This window comes from Melanostigma gelatinosum (genome assembly GCF_949748355.1).
Source record: "Melanostigma gelatinosum genome assembly, chromosome: 21".
NCBI lineage: Eukaryota > Metazoa > Chordata > Actinopteri > Perciformes > Zoarcidae > Melanostigma > Melanostigma gelatinosum.
This window is the reverse complement of record NC_136654.1, coordinates 2519256-2540950: the sequence shown is the minus strand read 5'-3', so window position 1 is coordinate 2540950 and position 21695 is coordinate 2519256. Positions and strand designations below refer to the sequence as shown.

General features: G+C 45.0%; 1 protein-coding gene across 1 annotated transcript; it reads right to left on the bottom strand.

Moving 5' to 3' along the window:
- Positions 1 to 504: 504 nt before the first annotated feature.
- nherf1a (NHERF family PDZ scaffold protein 1a) lies at positions 505 to 20360 on the bottom strand. Its single transcript, XM_079293075.1, has 6 exons — positions 19677 to 20360; positions 9791 to 9961; positions 8054 to 8207; positions 7854 to 7897; positions 2454 to 2558; positions 505 to 1582 (listed from the first exon to the last, which is right to left on the bottom strand). The coding sequence occupies exons 1-6, from the start codon at positions 20151 to 20153 to the stop codon at positions 1439 to 1441; spliced, it is 1095 nt and encodes a 364-aa protein (XP_079149201.1). The 5' UTR covers positions 20154 to 20360; the 3' UTR covers positions 505 to 1438.
- Between the last annotated feature and the right edge of the window lie 1335 nt (positions 20361 to 21695).

Below are 21695 nucleotides of genomic sequence, written 5' to 3'. Positions count from 1 at the left end.
TCATTTTTTTTCGACATGCTATACTATGACTTTTTTCGACATGCTATACTATAACTTTTTCACTTTTTTTTCGACATGCTATACTATGACTTTTTTCGACATGCTATACTATAACTTTTTCACTTTTTTTTCGACATGCTATACTATGACTTTTTCACTTTTTTTTCGACATGCTATACTATGACTTTTTTCATTTTTTTTCGACATGCTATACTATGACTTTTTTCACATTTTTCGACATGCTATACTATGACTTTTTCACTTTTTTTTCGACATGCTATACTATGACTTTTTTCCGACATACTATACGATAACTTTTTTCATTTTTTTTTGACATACTATACGATAACTTTTTTCGACATGCTATACTATGACTTTTTTCCGACATACTATACTACGACTTTTTTCGACATGCTATGCTAGGAGGTGCGACATCTCCTTCCCAGCAGATTCATGAAGGGTCAAAGAATCGCTCTTGGTCTGGCCCCGCCCCTGAGACCACTTTGCCTTGGGAGACCCTGATCAGAAGCTACGGCCCCCCAACAACAATGAATTAAATAAACAGTATAGTTTGTAGAATATATGTTAACAAAAGTAATCACAAAGTAATAGTATATAGTATGTCAAAATGTTTATTGTACAGCACAGAGCCAGCATCAGTACATCTGCACACGTTATACTTTCACACGGTAAACGTCTTGTCTTCGATACTCAGACCAACTGATGTAGCTTTAAATTCCTGCAATCTCAGCAGAATCAAAACTATTTACTGAGGAGCTTCATTTCTCTCCAGTCGGTCAAAATAAAATCATTTAATCATGTATGTACAAATGTCTATTAAGAGCAAAGTGAAGAAAAAGACGACATCTGTCATTGCGTTGAATGCTACACGGTCAGAACCAAAAGAACAGACACAACGACGTGTTTCCAGTGAGGCGACCAGAGCTCTCCGCCTTAAGACTCACATGTTGATGATTACAACAGTCAACAGGAACACCGACGCTCATGGAATGGTTGTGTTGGCAGTAAGGGCTCAGGAGAGTGATTCAGCCTTCATCATTCACAGATACTGACAAGACAAAAGGGATTTCTTTCATTTTACGTGCCGATTGCAGACATCAAAATCGGAAATTTGTTCAAACTATAGATTTACAAAATCTCATTTACGGTACAATCTGGCAATAACATTTTCCTCCTACGCCCCATTATTCCTTACATGGTCCTCATTAGAGAAACTGTACACTATTTGTCTCCTTTACACATTCTTCCTCATATATTAATATTCATTCCTGTGTGACTCAACCATTAATAAAACTAAATCAAAACATTAAATCATCATACAATACTGTAGAACATGAGAGATTGTGTGTCAAGGGAAAGCCAGATTCAGAGAGCAGACAGGAGGAGATGGATGTGGTGGTGATGAAGATGATGATGTTTATAAGTTGCCGAACAGTTCGTTCCTCTTGCTCCAGTCCATGGACGGGGCTTTCTTGGCGGCTCGTTTCTGACGGGCTCTTTCTTTGGCCTGAGCCAGTGACATGCCCAGACCCAGACCGTCAGCAGCACGGGCAGGCTCCACCTGGACGGACACACACACACACCTTTATACCAGAGTGTATTCTAAGGACATCCTCTCCAGAGAAATTACAGAATCAGTTCGTGGTTCAAAGCGAATAACGCAAACACTTCCTAGTTCCTGCTTCTCACTTGTGAGGATTGACGACTCTTCTTATGGAATATCTACATATCTCCAGGTTTTGTACGTGAAGGATTTCTGAGGGACATTCTTCACTGTTTCCTGACTTTTTGATTCATCGATAATAAAATGAATTGTTAGTTTAGTAGGAAAAAAAAGTATTCCAAGGAAAAAGTTGTAATATTCTCATATGAATTTTTCTTCAATAATGATGTTTTTATCTCAGATTCGTAACTTTTTCTCAGAGTATGTCAGTATCCTGACATATTTACACTGTATTCACTAAAGTCTCAGACTTTGTGGCCTTCACAGAGTCTCACATGAATACTTCACCGGTACCGCTGTTCAAAATAAATACGGATTCAAACATGTGTTCCAACACACATGAGCCACGTGTTCTGGGTTTGGATCTATGAATCCAAAGTTCTGTCCAACAGCTTAGACAGCTACCAGTAAATAGAGGTATTATATAGAACTGCATATCTGCTTTATTATCAATTCTGTTTTAATTGATTTGACATTTAGTTCCATCTTAATTGATTTTATTTGAGTTGTTTATTGGTTATGTTTTTCTTTGGATGCATTTAAAGCATTGATTGATTCAATTGTGCTTTATAAATAAAGCTTTCCTTACTGAAGGCATCGCCATTATCACTGGCAAGAAGAAGAATTGTGAGGTGATGAAGGACATTTAATAAATATGGATATAGTTCATAGTAGTAATTAAATGAAGCAGTCTGGGGGCTCTGTGTACCTCTGCAGGGGGGGCGCTGCTGCTCGCTGCTGGCAGGGAGGCGTTGGAGGAGGCGCTGGAGGATGACGAGCTCACGGACACTTTAGGCTTCAGCTCTGCTGCTGCCTGACAAACAGAAGCAACAACAGTGACCTTAGTGAGACCAATCACAGACTACGTTCACCTTAATGAGACCAATCACAGACAACGTTCACCTTAATGAGACCAATCACAGACAACAGTGACCTTAATGAGACCAATCACAGACAACAGTGACCTTAATGAGACCAATCACAGACACCGTTCACCTTAATGAGACCAATCACAGACAACAGTGACCTTAATGAGACCAATCACAGACAGCGTTCACCTTAATGAGACCAATCACAGACACCGTTCACCTTAATGAGACCAATCACAGACAACAGTGACCTTAATGAGACCAATCACAGACAGCGTTCACCTTAATGAGACCAATCACAGACAACGTTCACCTTAATGAGACCAATCACAGACAGCGTTCACCTTAATGAGACCAATCACAGACAGCGTTCACCTTAATGAGACCAATCACAGACAGCGTTCACCTTAATGAGACCAATCACAGACAACAGTGACCTTAATGAGACCAATCACAGACAACAGTGACCTTAATGAGACCAATCACAGACAACGTTCACCTTAATGAGACCAATCACAGACAACGTTCACCTTAATGAGACCAATCACAGACAACGTTCACCTTAATGAGACCAATCACAGACAACAGTGACCTTAATGAGACCAATCACAGACAACAGTGACCTTAATGAGACCAATCACAGACACCGTTCACCTTAATGAGACCAATCACAGACAACAGTGACCTTAATGAGACCAATCACAGACAGCGTTCACCTTAATGAGACCAATCACAGACACCGTTCACCTTAATGAGACCAATCACAGACAACAGTGACCTTAATGAGACCAATCACAGACAGCGTTCACCTTAATGAGACCAATCACAGACAACGTTCACCTTAATGAGACCAATCACAGACAGCGTTCACCTTAATGAGACCAATCACAGACAGCGTTCACCTTAATGAGACCAATCACAGACAGCGTTCACCTTAATGAGACCAATCACAGACAACAGTGACCTTAATGAGACCAATCACAGACAACAGTGACCTTAATGAGACCAATCACAGACAACGTTCACCTTAATGAGACCAATCACAGACAACGTTCACCTTAATGAGACCAATCACAGACAGCGTTCACCTTAATGAGACCAATCACAGACAACGTTCACCTTAATGAGACCAATCACAGACAGCGTTCACCTTAATGAGACCAATCACAGACAACGTTCACCTTAATGAGACCAATCACAGACAACGTTCACCTTAATGAGACCAATCACAGACAACAGTGACCTTAATGAGACCAATCACAGACAACGTTCACCTTAATGAGACCAATCACAGACAACAGTGACCTTAATGAGACCAATCACAGACAACAGTGACCTCAATGAGACCAATCACAGACAACGTTCACCTTAATGAGACCAATCACAGACAACAGTGACCTCAATGAGACCAATCACAGACAACGTTCACCTTAATGAGACCAATCACAGACAACGTTCACCTTAATGAGACCAATCACAGACAGCGTTCACCTTAATGAGACCAATCACAGACAACAGTGACCTTAAGGAGACCAATCACAGACAACGTTCACCTTAATGAGACCAATCACAGACAACAACATTGGTTTATGACCGACTGTACTACGAGCAGGGGACTCATGATGCACCAGTGTTGACGAAAACTGATATTTAAAAAATTAAATATTGATACGTTTATAATACACTCATGACAATATCATGTAAATAATTCAGCACCTCTTAAATGATTACACAATCTCACTTCCTTAGTTCATTTGTCAAAAAAGAGACTGAAATGTTCTGTAGATATCCAGCAGCAGCATTCGTATGAAGAGTTTTGGCCGTGATAATAGCGTAACATAAATCCTGCTCACGTACTTGTTCTGGACCTTTGGACGCTGTCATAAGTGGACCTTATTCTGTCAACTCTGGATTTATTATAATTTGTTGACCTGATGAATCACACGTGTTGTTCTGCTCCCCTGTTGTTGGTGCTGTCTGTGATTGTGCAGCCCACTGTGTGCAGGTGAAGGTCTTAAAGAGAAACGCTTGCTGTCCAGCAGGAGGCAGTCCACCCTCAGTGAGTAACCCCGACATGCTGTCACTCACTGATTACCGCTGCAGCTGTGTCAGCAGAACTAATCTGTACACTGGTGAACAACACATCCCTGCTCATGTCCACATTCCCACGCTGCACTGTGACCTGATCTACAGCACGTCACACTGTAGCACTCGCTTTACGTGGATAGGACGACGGCATCCAAATCATAAGCAGCTGCTCTTCTAAAGATAAACTAAGTGGACAAATGCTACAATATGCTGCATAACACAGGAGCCCTCTGAGGCTTCCAACACACGCACACAGTGAACCACAGCAGCTGCTTCTCAACATCGACTCTCTTTCCACTCATGTCACTGAAACACATGCTGAGCCGTTGGGCCTCGTTCACAGACCATCACGATTTCCTCCCCCTGAGTTTGTAGAGCTAACTAACATAGAGCTAACTAACATAGAGCTAGCTAACATAGAGCTAGCTAACATAGAGCTAACTAACATAGAGCTAACTAACATAGAGCTAACTAACATAGAGCTAACTAACATAGAGCTAACTAACATAGAGCTAACTAACATAGAGCTAACTAACATAGAGCTGCCTCAGGCCACGTCCACATTACTCCGTTTTCGTTTGGAAACGCACGTTTTGCTGCCTTTACACTGAGCGTCCACACTACGCCGGCGTTTGAGCACCGAAGACGTTTGAAAGCGCCAGGGTTGCGTATCCGTGTGGACGGTCGGAATCGGATACGTTTGGAAGCGGTGACGCCCGCGTTCGCTACTTGATTGGCTCTTAGCAGTCATGACGTGTCCTTCCCTGATTCGTCACACAGCTATCAAGTGACCGATTCCCGGAAATCACAAACATTGATTACCGATTGACTACCAGGTTAATTGAACATGGACAACTGATTGAAGGCGTTGCTGACCTTGTTCAGTGCACGTCTGCATTATTACGGAGGAAGCAGCCGTTATTGGAGCGATCAGTGAGCTGCGTGTCCAGTGTCATAGTTATGGAATACATTCGGCTAAATCATCAGTAAAGTAATGGTTCTAAATATTGTTAAAATAATCGACTGAAGTCCTTTTTACTTGGCTTTGTTTTAATATGGGATGCATGTCGTGGAACGGTGCGTTTCCCCCCAGACAGCCGGCCAGGCTTTCGTCACGTCAGCGTACACGAGGTCTGAGGCTACAGCCACACGACTAAACCTGAAACCATCTCCGTCCATGCGGCGCTTCAGCATCGCCTTCCAATTGATCTCCGTCCAGACTAACGCGCCTGAAAACAAATATCACGCGACTCATCGCGTACACTGGGCAGGCGCGTGGTTGCCGATGTAAACAGGAAGTAGATTGGTTGCCAAGTTTAAAAAAATACGACAGCAATAAAGTAGTCGTGTTTGATACTTAAGTGAAGCTTGGAATGCTTGTCATGTTTTATGACACCAAATAAAAATAAAACAGATAGTGTTATTGTGGTTCCATAAATGTAATTGATGTGCCGTTAGACTGCTGTTAGTCGGGTGCTTGCTGGTCAGCAGGAGAGCAAAAAGTAAAAACGTTGTTTCAAAAGGCTCAATGGCAACAAATAAGCTCTGAAGCTGAACATTTTGTGAGATAAAAGCATGTTGTGAATTTTGGAAATGATTACATCCATCTTTTATTGAATGATTCTTAACTTTTGGACTTTACAAAACGCTCTGAGTTATTAAAAATGCTCACACAAGTGAGGAGCAATGGTACACAGCCACCACTGGATTATAGTTCTACGAAGAGTAGAATAGTGACAGTGCAGCCTGGTCTGCATCTGAAACTGTGCAGGAATACCGGACCGGCTTCAAACAGAACGAACCGACATGCAAACGGAAGAAAAAGTTCATTTCTGAATGTTAACATCATGAATTATGCTTCCAAGCTGTGGGTGCAGCACTAACAAGTGTGAAGTAAAGCACTCTGTGGAAGACTTTCTGTCCACTAGCTTCTGGTCTGCCGTATTGTGTTTCAGCACCAACTTTAATGTCAAACCTTTTATTATTTTACCTGCACCACGGTCCGTATCCTAGGAGACAACATTCACCATCGCCGCAGAAACGCTCCACAGAAGTGTTTCTGCCGCCACCTCGCGCAAAGTCAACTGAACCTAAACTTTAAACGAACTTAAACGGTTGAAAACCTGAAACAGTAAGTAAGAACACGCACACATACGAGTCCCAATGACTATTTGTCAAGAAGTGTTTCATGCCAACGGTTGGACCTGAGCTGCTCCACTGAACAGCAGACACACACACGATTGTTGCTGCAGTAGAGTATGAACTGCATGTGTGGGTACGTGAACAGCACTCGTTAGTCCTCTCATTAGCATAATCCCCAACATGCCCCGAGTGTTAATGCCACTTCAATCCCATGATCCTCCAGGACACAGAGGGAGACACAGAGACGGAAACTCACTGGTGAGCTCTTGTTGCCATGGTGAAGGGTCAGCCACAATGTCACCAGAGGGGCCAATCCACTTTTCCCGTGTGTGTGTGTGTGCGTGCGTGCGTGCGTGCGTGCGTGCGTGCGTGCGTGCGTGCGTGCGTGCGTGCGTGCGTGCGTGTGTGTGTGTGTGGGGAGAGTGTTTACTTTTGATAAAGGCGCCCTGCGGTGTCTGTGGACTGTCACAACAACACATGTTGGTTCATACAGAGCGCTTCATTAAAGGAGCATTCCTCTGATGTTACACATCATGATGATGATGATGATAATAATGATGATGATGATACTACTAGAAATTATAAAAACAGTTTTACACATGAAAAATGTTGCTGGGCTACCTAGATGTGAACTGATCAACACTGCATGAACCGTCAATGGGACACGAGTGTAGAAGAGTCTCTTCACCACAGTCTAAACATACATGATGTGTTCTACAGTGAAGAGAGAGCGAGAGGTGACGCAGGTCTCTGGCTAGAATCGATCCACGACGTGCCGGTTACAGTATGCGCTGTGGCTAAAAGGTTTTACAACACGTGTGTTCTGGAGTTTTACAGTAAAGTCTTGAAACAGGAAACGCATGAAGACAGACGGAGTGCTTGACAACACTGTCCAGGACTTCTAATCTGCGACCAGGAATGTCCAGAGAGGATCAGTGGGGCTTTTCCAGGCCTCTGTCTGTGTGTGTGTGTGTGTGTGTGTGTGTGTGTGTGTGTGTGTGGGGACTAACCTCCTCCTCCGATGCTCTCTCTGACGCTGGCTCAGGAAGAGGTCCTACAGGGGAAAAGAAGAAACTTCATCCGTATTTACTCCACGGTCGGTTCAAACTCGATGTCTGATCATTATGTTCCTGATCTTTTTACACGGTTACGGTAAACACACACGAGCCACAGTGTGATCGGTGTGTGTGAGAGCGTCCGTGTGTCATACCGCTGACGTGTTCCTCCGTGGGCAGGACGTTGCATCTCTGAAAATAGTCGTCGGCCTCGGCGTCCACCAGCAGCAGCGTGGTCTCGTCTCCTGTCGCCTTGATGGCCGCGACCACCTCAGAGTGCTGCATGCCGATCACCGTCATGCCATTGACCTGAGGAGGAGAGAGGAGAGTTCACCGGCTGACTCTTGCTACACTGGCTGTGTGTTTCTCCACACAGCTCTAAAGCGCCACGTCTGCAATTATTTTGTCAAAGACAGATTGTGGTCGCGAGGTGTTGCAGTTTAAGTGCAGAATAACAATGTGGCAAAGAACAAATAAAGAACTGATCTTCATCGTGATGAATTCCAGCAACAGTCAGCGGTCTTCTACTTCATTTCCATAAGTGTAGTGAATGAGTTAACACATGTAAAACCAGTGGCATGGTCCTTGAACCAGAACGCAGCGCTTTAAGCAGATACATGAAGCAACATGGACAGCCAGCATACAAACAGGAATCAGTTAATAATCGATCCCCCTCAGCTGACGGGTGATCTGAAAGTGAGGCCTCGTTGCGAGACCAAACAAGCGGCTCGGGATTTGGGGATTTGGCACCAGACCGTCAGTGGGACGAACCATTGGGTGAAACCAACAGCTCCAGTTGAACGGGATGAGCTTCACTGACCCCCGAGAGGAAAGAGGTTTCCCCTTCCTGTGCATTGCTGGAGCGGGGAGAGCTTTCAGAAAGCAGCTCAGAAGCACTTCAGCTGGAACAAACCGACACGTGATCAGACGAGCGAGCAGCTGCTGGGTCACTTTGATGACGTCCAGCTGGTGACAGTAAAGTGAGGAGCTGTTCAACAGTAAAGGGAATTACTAACATTATGGAATGAAAGAAAACAACCAACAGCTGCAAGAGTTCTAATTGTATAAACTGTTTAATGACTAAAACCTAGGAGTGTAACAATACGCGTATTCGTATTGAAGCATTCGGTACGCTGACGAACCGAACAATACGTTTGAATAATACTCGTGCATTTGGAAAATGCCGAAGCTTAAATTGTGGGAAATATTATGTTTTCGGTGGAGCCACTGATAATCACTCATAATCATATTTCCAAACATTGGACATAAACTATAAGGCATCACTGATTATTCCCACCAAGTAAGTGAATGATGATGTTGTGGGTGAAACGTAATGACCGCGATGAGGAGCGACAGGACAGCGACAGTTCCAGTGATGGAGAATGTTTGGTGGCGTGTTGTTACAGGTATGTAAGCACACTCCCACAGATGGAACTAATCATGCCTCCTGGGAGATAAGACACCGAGGAATTCCTGTGGGAGGAAGCTCCGAGGTGGGAGTGCCCTCATCTCTCTCGGTCTCACCAGCTCCCACTGTGGGTGTGAACGTTGAGCGGGTGGTACGGCTGTATTCCACAGAAACATTCATTCAATTCCAAGCATCCCGTTTCCCGCAATCTACCTCAGTAAGTGGATTAACTCTGACCTCGCCACGGTCAACATGGACAGAAGGCCTGCTCGTCACACAAACAAAGCGGGGGAGAACGAAAACACAGTATTTGCGCACACACACACACACACACACAGGATTTCAGCTTCCCCCACTGATGTAATAGGATTACAGCTGATACACATACAAACTAAATAAAACAGACGCACAGTATCAGGCAAAACACTCAGGAACAATGAGGTGAAGAGAAAGGTGTGTGTGTGTGTGTGTGTGTGTGTGTTACCTGGACGATCTTGTCCCGCTGTTTCACGCCCGCTCTCTGTGCCGGAGAGTCGTCGTCCACCGCTCGGATGAACTGGCCCGGTTTGGACTTCTCGCTGTGCAGGTTGAAGCCGTAGCCGCCGGTTCCCTTCTTCATGTGGCAGAGACGAGGCCGCGGGCCGCCTCGCTCCTCCTGCAGACAGCAGAACATCCACCGTTGACTGAAGGCTGTGAGCAGGTCCCTCTCCATTCAATATATACATCCATGTGGACTTCAGCTGTAGTAATGCCGCTCACTCCCGTGTCCCCATCGGCTGCTGAGATTTCAGACTTTCTAAAAAGTTTGATCGCACAATTGTTCACAATCTTAAACGACGTAATCGGTTACAGAAACACGTCGATCTGCTTAACGTTTAGCTCCACCCTGTAGTTCGGGGGAAATCCACGCTTTGACCCCCGAACAACAGGGTGGAGCTCAACCACTCTCTCCAGCGGGGGAGAACACGGAGACCCAACAATGCGTTGCTGTGGCAACTCGGAAAATTGGAAGTGGGCTGGCTTATGGCAGCGGTAAATCTGGTCTGCACAAACGCTTTTCAGAAAGAGAAAAATCACACACACACACACACACACACACACACACACACACACACACACACACACACACACACACACACACACACACACACACACACACACACACACACACACACACACACACACACACACACACACACACACACACACACACACACACACACACACACACACAGCAGCTGCTCTAATAAAAGACACAAAAATATCTTTTAAAAACTCTTCCATGTGTTTTACGTCAATCTGAGATCCCACACCAACACAATCAATACAGGTTTGCTGTAAATGACGAGCTATGGACGTCACGTAACTTCCCTATTTACACAACGGGCGCACAATGCTTATTTGGACAAGTGACAAACGGCATTGAGTCAGACCTGAAAAAGCACAACATGAGGTCATAAACATGCACGAGCAGAAACAAGTCAGCTGACTTCCTTTACCAACTGAGCGAATCAGCAGCAGGTCTCTGCTGATCCTGCGGTGGCCTACTACAGACCTGGTTAAGGGTCTAATCCCACGTGAAGGACCTCACTGCAGCTGTTCACTCCTGGAGATCACTGCTGAACGGAATCCTGTTACACAAGCTCCATAAAGAAGGCGTCGACATTTTCCAATACGGCAATATCACTTTAGTTCTTCCCCGTGTTGTTGTACTTTAAACTTGCACAATCGAGATAACTAGTTAGTTTCACAACTCGTTTGGCTGTGAACATCGTAGATGACGTGCTGCAGCCTGCAGACATACAGGCAGAGAAGAGCATTCTGGGATACTATTATTATTCCACCTTTTCTCAGCGATTTGTCTTCCACAGCCTCTGAACTAGCCTGAGAGACGGAACCGTCCACTGCACGGATTCAAACTCCGAACCCGTTTACAGCCAACACGCCAACCGAGCGGTTAACGCGCGTGACCAATCGAGGCTCTGATAACGTGCACCTCATCCGCGTGATGAAAAGCACCGCTATCTGCAGCGTTGTCGCATATCTGTAAATGATTCCCTCCAAAGTGGCCATTTCAGATCCACCGTGATAACCTCAGCGTTCTCAGGGCGTGTCCCCACCTCGCCCACTCGGAGTGGACTCTGCGTCGGTCAGAGGGTTTCTGCGGAGTCGGGGCGGTTGATGATTTGCTGAAACGCTCCGAGGGAGTCGGTGTGATCTTGGGAGGACCTTTGGCTGGAATCATTTGTCAGCATCATCATCATCATTTATGACAAAGCCCACATAACCATTGGCTGAAGACGATAAGGGAACAGGTGCGGTGCAAAGTGCACCACATGCCAATCAAGTTCATGTAATCTGCAGCATGCAACACTTCACCCTCCACGTGGAGAAGCTGCAATCATCAACGTTTTACAAGCAGTCAGCAGGTTTGACACATGTCATGTGGGGAATACTTCACGTCCTGCATTGTGGGGAATTACTGCATCAATTGTGGAAATGTTTTATCAATTTCTTATTTTATTTTTTCAAAGTACAAACTGACTTTCAGGCTCTCAGGTATTCTGTTTTGCTTTCAAATATGTATTATTCCCTGCTGAGTCAGCACATGTAGGAATGACTTGCTTTTCCTCTCTTGTGTCTTTTGTTCGGGGAAGTCAGCTCTTTAAATGTGCATGTGGCACATTTATGAATACATGCATTAATTTAAATACATGTATAGACCCCTGGCCTTTATTAGCTCAAATGTGTTTCAGCAACATTTATGCTCATCTTCAAAACTTTAGACACATTCAAGACGGATCCCACAAATGTATTAATAAGGTCATAACATTTTGAGAATAAAGTTGTGATATTTGTAAGACTACATTTGTAATTTAATGACAATAAAGTAATAACAGCTGCTGTGCATTATGTTTCTGCTCCGTTTCTTCAAAGCCAACATCTGTTCAGATGTTCAGGGTGACTAAAGATCTGTTATCTGCATTATTTAGTACATTTTATGAAAACATGACAATGCCTCCAAGTTATTAAAGATAATATTTGAAAGCCAACGTTATGAATGAAGCATTAAACTGTTGGGGAGGCCTCAGGGCCCCAGTGGAACCAGACAGCGTGAAACATATCACACACTTGCAAAGTTAAAGTTAATGTAAAAAGTCTTCAGCTTGAATTGGAGGACGATAATGGCCGCTGTGCCTTTACAGCAGCAGCAGTATTAGTGCGTGCACTGCACTCGTCTGAGCAGCTGGTTTACCTGCAGTGGTACTTTGACCGGCCGGGACAAACGAATAATAAATCACTTAATTATGGCAAATTTACAACGACCCCCCGATTAAGAATTTGTCACAGACAGCATTTCTTAAAGTTTCCCCAAACTCGACAACTCACAAAACGGCATGATTTTGAAGAGAATTTAACCCTTTAAATGGTGGTGATGTCACAACACTGTACACGTCCTTTAGTCATTTAGCGTCCACACTAGGCCGGAGTGTTCGAGCACTAACACTGCTCACAACACGATACGTTTAAAAAGGTTTGGAGACTCCGGGGTTACCTCATAGTGTGGACGGGCGTACCCGTATAAGTTCTAAATTCTTAGCAGTCACGACGCGTCCTTCACTGGTTCGTCACGGCCCGATCACGTGACCCTTTTCCAGAATCGACTAGCAGCTTAATTCAACATGGATAAGTGATTACAGGCGTTGCTGACCTTGTTGTCTTTACAGCTGTTGTCCAGTTAAAGTCTGCATTTTATGATTCTACTGCTGCCGACATGCGGAGGAAGCGAGCCGTTATTGAGGCGATTAGCGAGCTGGGTGCACAGAACAAGCGATGCACGAAAGAAAACATCGAAATATGCTTACGATGGAAATTTCAAATCCTTTTTAGTGCATGCATTTTTGATAGAATCAAAGAGTGTATATGTGGCTTTTTGTGCAGGTCTATGGTGACTCCCTCTGCATCAACTCAAGGAATCGAGGACTCATCTTTGATCCGGATACGTCCTTTAACTCCCACTGGAGTGCAGAATGCTAATCTTAACTATTACCAACATGTTCTCTCCCTCTCTGAAATGTTCCAGCCACAGCTCGTCATCTCAAAGGCATGCGGAAACATGCCGAAGTTGATTCTGACGCCCAACAACGAATGACATTTGTGACATGTACCTTCAGCCTACTGCGTTGGGACTTTGGCCTCCAGCTCAAACTGAGACGTAATCACGCCCGTCTGCAGCAACGAACACAAACAATACGAAGAAGACCCTCGGAGCGCGTGGAAGACAGACAAAGAATTATTTCACATCACTGGAACACAATGCGTGCTGCATTTCAAGAGACATTTTGAGTACTACTCTCTGACTTTTTCAGGGTTTCAAGACACGCACAGGAAAACCACAGTGTCAGCAGAGCCGCACAGCAAACCAGTCTCAGTGACAGCCGACGGCGTTTGATAATGACACCGCTGGGTAAAGTCTCACTGAGTGTCTCCAGCATGCCGGCAATGGAACAAGGTTTGTTGCAACAGCAAACATCCGCTGCTGCAGGTAACCGTCAGAGATGAAGCGTATCCGAGATGTCTGGTGACGGGCCCACTGTAACAATATGATAAACCAATGCCGCCTGCAGTGGAAGACGCAGCAGCGCAGAAATCAGCCGCACGTATGCGGCGCCTCGTCACACGCATGCTGTTGGGAGTTCAGTGGAACACACCGTATCTATACGTCAACTCATCCATGAAAGAACACAAACTGCAACGTGTCGCGCTCGTACGTTTACCAACGAGGTCTCAGGAGCTCAGCCTTCCAGAAAAATAAAAACGTAATATAAAGAAATAAATCTAAAAGTGTGTGCACGTGTACGAGTGTCATTTTGGCGGTTGGGGTGCTCGGGGTACCATGACAAAAGATTTCCCGACTGCACAAGACAACGGTGATTTATTGCTAAAAGCAGGCCCCCAATAAAATCTCCCGTTTGGAAAAACAATGTTTAATGTTTGCCTTTTTCAAGCCTGTCCTCTGCAGAGAGGTGAAAGGTCAACCACAGAGCACTGGAGGGGATTCCGCACAAAAGGGACAAGAAAACGGAAATATCGGTTTCGCTGGCTGCGGGCCCAGTCGTGTGCCTGTGCCAACACAGAAATAACATCTGGCTTGGGATCTGCTACAAATAGCCACCGTGTGAACGCAGGATTTAGCCTATTTCAGTGCGATGGTACAAGAGGCAGCCGGTGTTAACATTCCCTAAGCTTGTTGAATATCAGAGGTTAATGGTTTTACAGCTTGCTGTAGTTAAACATCAGATCCTGTGCTCCGACCCGGTGTCACATAATGAGGACCTTGAGCCGAGGCTGAAACACTGAACGGTGTGTGCCATTTGAAGCCTTTATGACCATCTCTGGGCACAATTGCACGGAGAGAAACGGCTGCGTCTCAAGCAAAGTGTGGGCGAACTGAAGGAGCCATTTCTGTAGAACCGCCCATACAGGTTGTCCTCAAACACGTCAGCGTCTTAAACGTTTTTTGCTGGAGTCCACGCACATCTGGCTTGTCCAACTAACGTTTCCTCACCGAAATTATCATTGCCTTTGCCGAGTCCCGCCCCTCTAACGCAGACTGACCAATCATAGCGGGGCAGGCTTGACCAGGGACCAACCAACTATCCGGATCTGCTGTCATGCAATGGTTTCAGATTTTCCTTGATTTTTTTAGGCTGGTTTCGTGGATTTGGAGCTAGTCGTGGTTGACCGTTGTGTGATCGTGATGCTCGTTACCCGGAGAGGTTGGAAAGTGACATTCTTAAACGTTTCTGCGTAAAAACCTGTGGAGCCAACGATGGCAGGGGATGCTACCACTGCATTAGCTAGCGTTAGCACTTCTGTGCTACGCGAGCTACTCAAGATATACAGAGTGTAAACATGCTGCTAGAGTTGAAAGACAAATAATTCCTTCAAGAAAGTGCTCACAACAAGGTCTGTGGCTGATCTTGAGTATCAATAGTCACGATTTCTGGAAAGAGACATGCTGTCTATTGCTGGTTGACATAATACATGACTACACAGACCTGCATGTGGCATTATGGTTATTATTAACTGGCTGACACAAAAAAACACACAGCACTATAGCAACTCGCTACAAGGACAGGAAGTGGTTTCATCATCGGTTCCACCCCAACAGCTAACAACTCATATGCTGATAAAGTGTGTGTGTGCATGCATGAAACATGGAACTGTTACAGGAGCGGCCTCGACAAAAGAGTTATGAAAAATGAGTTCATATACCACTCAGAAGCCTCTGATGAAGGATGTGTTCTATCTAATTTGTTGTACTTTAGCCACGTGCCATCGTTATGATTGTATGTTCCGTTTGTCTCAGAGTGAAAATCCACAGAGAGTGAAATGTACTTGACCGATGTGTCAAAGACATCCTAATTGCTTGCACCGAATGAAATTATAATCCCCGTCAGGCCAAAGACCCTGATTAGATCTTGATGGACCCGCAGGCTTTTCATTGGACAGCTTAACTTCCGGGTCCAGTCCGAGCCGAAGGGGACAGCGTGACCACAGCAGTGACGGCACCAAGTGTCCCGTCGTCTCCGTGGCAGAGACGTGTCCCTGGTCAACCTCTAGAGGAAAATAATGAAACGGCTACACTGCATTCACTCTATCGCTCAGAAAAAAAGGACCTTAAGGGAAGCTCGGGCAACCAACAGGCTCTTTAGTATCCGTGTTGATTTAGACTTTGACACTCAGGAAACAGCGAGGCCCTCAGTCACATGACGCCAGCGGTTCTTTCATGGTTTGTTTTGGATGGCAGCCCGGGTAAAGAACCATCTGATGGAAAGTTGCTCCAGTGGGCAATGACCAAATGCTTAGCATAATAATTCGGGAGGGCCGATATAAATGCTACATGCAACATTCAAATGTCTATTTTCATCTGTAAAATGTCCTGTTCATGATCATGTCCACACTTATTGATATTCACTTTCTTTCCGATAAGCGCTCTTAAAATATCTGTACGAGCTATGAAATGGATTAATCTTCTCATCGTTTCAGCGCCATCAAAACCCGTAAAATACTTCAATATGACAACAGTCACGCAGGTGCACATCAAGGCTTTCTCTAATCTTTCGCGGTTCAATTATAACTTCAGGCATTCTGTCCGTGGAGTACAACGTAAGAACCAGCGGCGACACTGAGCGACACGCCAGTAATCTGGATTCATAGCGTTCTCTCCGCAGACAGATCGCCGGCTTATACGAGCTGAGCGATAAGAGACGTTGTGAAACATGGAGGAAGAAATGAGAGGCTGAGGTTCAAAGTCTTCAGGTGTTCCGTAACTGCAAACAGTGAGTGGAGCGCGGTGAGCCGGGGAAAATATAATGAGCCGGGCGTGAAATGGCATTTAAATTTTTGTTCCTCATTATATCAAATCTCACTTCAACAGCCCTTCTATTTAGGACCTCACTAGATCCCCATTAGTTTGACATTTTCACATCTACGAGTACAGAACAAACTGCTGTTTAATCTGGTGACCCGCCCCCCCCCCCCCCCCACACACACACACACACAGTCGGTATTTCAGGGTCAGCGTGGCCTCCTTGTTGAGGCGTGAGAGCCCTCTCTCCTTTCCTCCCCTGGCCCGCGAGCCTTTCTCCCCATGCAAACACGGCGGACAAAGCCTCTTTCTGCTGCCGGGGGTCTCTATGGTGACCGACAGAAGGCCCTCGCTGTGCTGGAGGACAGGATGTTACCAAAATATGATGACATGCTCATTTGAGCTCATGCTTTTATCTTCCGGGAAAAAAAGAAAAAAAAGGAGCAATCTTTGTGGTATTAGATATCCAAGTCTTTGCCGAGAATATCACCGTGAGGATTATTCTTAATTTCGTGTGAAAAACAAACATGCGGTGGCCGAGCCCTGCACTGCAATACCGAGCGCAATCAAAAGGCAATCAGGTGAAAGGGACTATTGTTTGAGCGGTAAGCGCGATTGTGCTCGGGGCTCGTTCCACGTCATCACTGGCCAGCCCACTCAAGTGTATCCCACCGAGAGGCCGCTATCAGAGGCCAGCATAGGACCATCAGTCAGGCTCTGCCAAGACTCCCATCAGGGAGGAATGTGGCTGGAGGTTTGCAGCATCCCAGCCAGCCTGGGCTTCTCACTCCACTGGAGGTCGGAGGATTAGTGACGGTGCGTGAGCCTCCTGCATGGAAGGCGACGGAGATCTAGACGTCCCCTTTACCACCGCGGAACAGGGGCCAACATGGAGGAGATCCATGCAGGGAAAGCAGAGGTGTGGATTAGAGTCAGGGACGCAACGGCAGCTGCCAACTTCACTCGGCATTTGAGGCCGCACAGAAGGTTGGGGCTAAGGTTAGCCGGCTCTTAGCCTAATGCTACCTAGGAGACAGCATTACGGAGTTCACTTTGCAGACATTAGATCAATGAGCTCTTGACACAATTGAATCCCTTGCATCAAAGCTTTGGTAGCTTTAATATCATCTTTTGAAATCAATAAAACATCCGTTACATTTTTATGTTGCACTTTCAATTTGACCGTTACAACTCTTGCTTGCAACCTACACTCCTTTATTACCGCTTGCACGCTGGTTTATGACAATTTATTATTAATCTCTGATGATCTGCCTCAAGTTTTCTGCCAAAAACTAACTTTTACAAGACTACATTTCAACACATCACGATATCGTTCTAATTCACCTTCGCCCAATACTATTTGTTTCTACTATTTGTATAAACACGAGACTGTACAAGCCAACTCCAACACTGCCGACACCCAATGTAGCACCGTACAGTGGTGACATGAACCTCACTGTGCACGGCCCCTTTAAACCTTTATCCATTAGCAGCAGTGACAGAGTAATCAATAGTGAAAATAACCACTACTATAACAACAATCTATAGCTATCCAAGAATGAGAATTTACAATGTAATCCATCAAAGGCACTAACTGCCTACCAGCACCTTCATTAGTGGTTTAACGGCACATTGTTGATCCCCCCCCCCCTCACGGTTCAGCACCCATGTGAACTGTGGTTCAATCAGAGTTTGACGTTAACCGTCAGTGTGAAATAAAGTTTTACTGACGATCGATATCTGCCAATATTCAGTAAAATATGCGATCAGGACATCAGTTATGCTTTTCTAATTGGAAAAGCGGTGGAAGCCCCGCTAACGGCTAACGAACGAAGGCTATGATGCGTTCAGGCTCTCTTCAGTGGTATTGGTATTTGGCGAAGGTGAATTATAACGTCATGTGTACAGACCACCATTAACACCTCCATAACTAAGCTATTCCATATAGCGGTTACACCACATGTAAGATCAGGGCCCAGACTTTGCACTGGCAGATCATGTCATGTTTATGAGAGAATACCAACACTGTTTCATAACAGACAACAAGAGCCTGGTCTTTCAAAGAGACGGACTTGTGGTAATCCCACGAAAGAAATGTCAAAGTACAGTAATTAAAATTCGTGTGTAGTGGAAGTTCTCAGAGTCCCATACAAGAGGGTCACACCTTTAGCATTGTTGCTAATCCAGCTCTTTTTGTTAGTGTCATCAACAAAGCTCATTCACAAAAAATCTGAAACTGTGGTGCCCCTCCATCCAACCTCTTAAATCGAGACGCTCTGAGCGCGTGCAATAAAAGCGCTATTTTTAAACTATTATGTTAACCCACATCTCTCAAATTGCTCCCGGGTAACAACAACAGGAGAGTAGACGACGATGTAGTCGCTTGGCATGAATCATAACGACGAAAGCCTTCTTGTCCGACGAGCAAAACCTGCCGGGGAATTCAAGATGGGAAGCGGAGAAACTGACAGGCATTCGTATGACAATGTAAATGATATAAATGAATGATCACCAATGCTTTATGGCAATATTTATTTTCATGTGATTGATTACCTTTATTCATGGAGGGCCTAACTCGTTGAATTACTTTGTGTCCGGATAGTTTGTCAACAAACTTAAAAAAAAAAAAGGAACTAATTGTGGATAGAAATGGTAATTGTGCAACATAGAAGTAGGTGGACTTCGTTGAGCTGAGGGTGTTTTGTGACCACACACAACAGAGAAAAATGTATTCTTGACCTTTGGATAAGTTTCTCAATTGATTTACAACACTATGATACTGTACACTACAGTGATGTGCTGGTTAAAAATTACATAACAGAAGATTTCACCCATAACGCCCGCTCCTATTCACAGGTCAAAAGGTTAACAGACGTGTGGTCCACATAATATCTATTATAAACATAACATAATACAATGTAATGTCCAAGTTTAGGGGGAAATGAGTGAAGTGGGCAGTACCTTAAATGGAGTGAGTTGCCGTGCTTTACTGTACCTTGGTGCTGGAGCTGACACTCAGCCTCTCCGTCCTCTCCGAGGTAGCGTCCCCGTTCTCACGCGGGGCGGGCGTGAACTCCCTCGAGTCCCTCGCGCCGTTGCTCTGCGCGTCCATGCGGTCAGAGTCGCTGTCCCCGCGGGGCAGGGGGATCCCCTCGGAGACGAACTCCCTTCGGCACTGCAGGTTGTGTTTCTCCAGCAGCTCGGCCGTTTCGACGTTGACGACGATAAGCTCCAGAGGCCCGGCGGTGGCCCGTATCCTTGCGACCACTTGCTGGTGGCTCTCGCCCTCCACGCTCTCCCCGTTCACGAACGCCAGGCGGTCGCCCGCGAAAAGCCCGGCTTCGGAGGCGGGAGTGTCCGACTCCACGAGCCGGATAAACTGCCCGGTCTTGCCCTTCTCTCCGTGCAGGTGGAACCCGTAGCCGCTGGCTCCTTTCTCCAGCACGCACAGTTTGGGTCGGAGGTTTGACATGTTCTTGCTTTTCTGACCGACGGAAACTTTTCTCGGCGCTATTCGAACCACTTCAGAGCCGTAAAACCGGGAGTTGCACAACAACCATACAAAACAACTCTGACACCTGTTGCGTACGGACTTCGCTGAAGCTCCACTTCCGCTGAACTGAGTCGCAGTAAACTTTCCGCTTCGCTTTCACTCCGCTCTGTTCTCAGATCCTCCTCTATGAGCAACTATGTTGCAATCTTCCTTTTCCACCTCCAATCGGACCCCGTCTCGTGCTCAGCGGAGGTGCCCGTGTCAAAGTCGCAGTGAGATTAACAACGCGTCATCGTTTTTTTCAAAATAAGAGCTCATTTTAAGACTGCATCACAACTGTTACAATTTTAACGATTTCTGAATATTTCTCTCCGATACTACAGTTCACGAGTGAACGTATCTGAGAGTGTTTTACAAGCTGAACACGAAGGTCATCTAGACTTAGTATTCTTAAATTAGATTTTTTTGGGCCAAAAAAAGGGTTAGAAATAGGCTTTCCACTGCTAAATGAATGAATACAACGATTTAAAATCATGTGAATGTATCCCTGGCAGAGAAGAGAACTGGTTTTAAATGAAAATACATGATCATAAAAAAGTAAAACAACTAAACATGGATGAATGGCGCCATTAATACAACATTGTATAGAAGTTAAAAAAAATTATCTTACAAACTGATGTGGCTATACGTTGGACTTGAAGCCTCATTATTTCTAAATCCTGTCTAAAACAATATTATGGTCTACTGATTAAACCTATTCTTATTTCCTATCGACATTATTTGTTACACTCAGGTATTTGCACAGGCCACAAAACAGTATTTTAGGAAGTTAATACAAGTCTCATTCACAACAGGAACAGGGGATAATATGAGTTCCGTATAGGCATGCAGTCACGACCTATTGCCCTGAATGTGTTCCTCAGCCTCCTCCTGTTTGAGGAAGCATGGGCTTGGCAACGTTTACTTTGTTATATCAAAGTAATCTTCACTTTTCTCCACTAACTTCCAGCAACCAACAACCGCAGCACAATTTGGTCAGTGATAGTCAACATAGGAGAGCAAATCGTATCTGATAAATTAAGGACACCACTTGTTGACCTCCTCCAAAAAGTGAGGTAAGTGCATCATGAAGGCACTTAGAAACAACCTCCCCCTTGCTGGAGTTTGTACAAGGTAGAGAACAAAAATGACGTTTAGTAGGACGTTTTATTCATTTATTTTATTCCCGTAAGTTTTTCGGAATGCTGATCCTGACACATATGATTGCTTCATGAGTGAAAGATAAAACCAGGCAAAAATCTCTCTCTCTCTCTCACACACACACACACACACACCATTGTGGCTATTGACCACATTGTGCTCCGTTAAAAATAGTTTATTTCTTATGCAGCATACAACACATCAAAGACAGCTTTTGGCAGCTTGGTCTGACAAGAAGCAACTGTTAAATGTGTACAAGATCAAAAGGCAATAATCTGAATTTCTTTTTTCTTTTCATAAACTGTGTCAGGCCTGAGCATC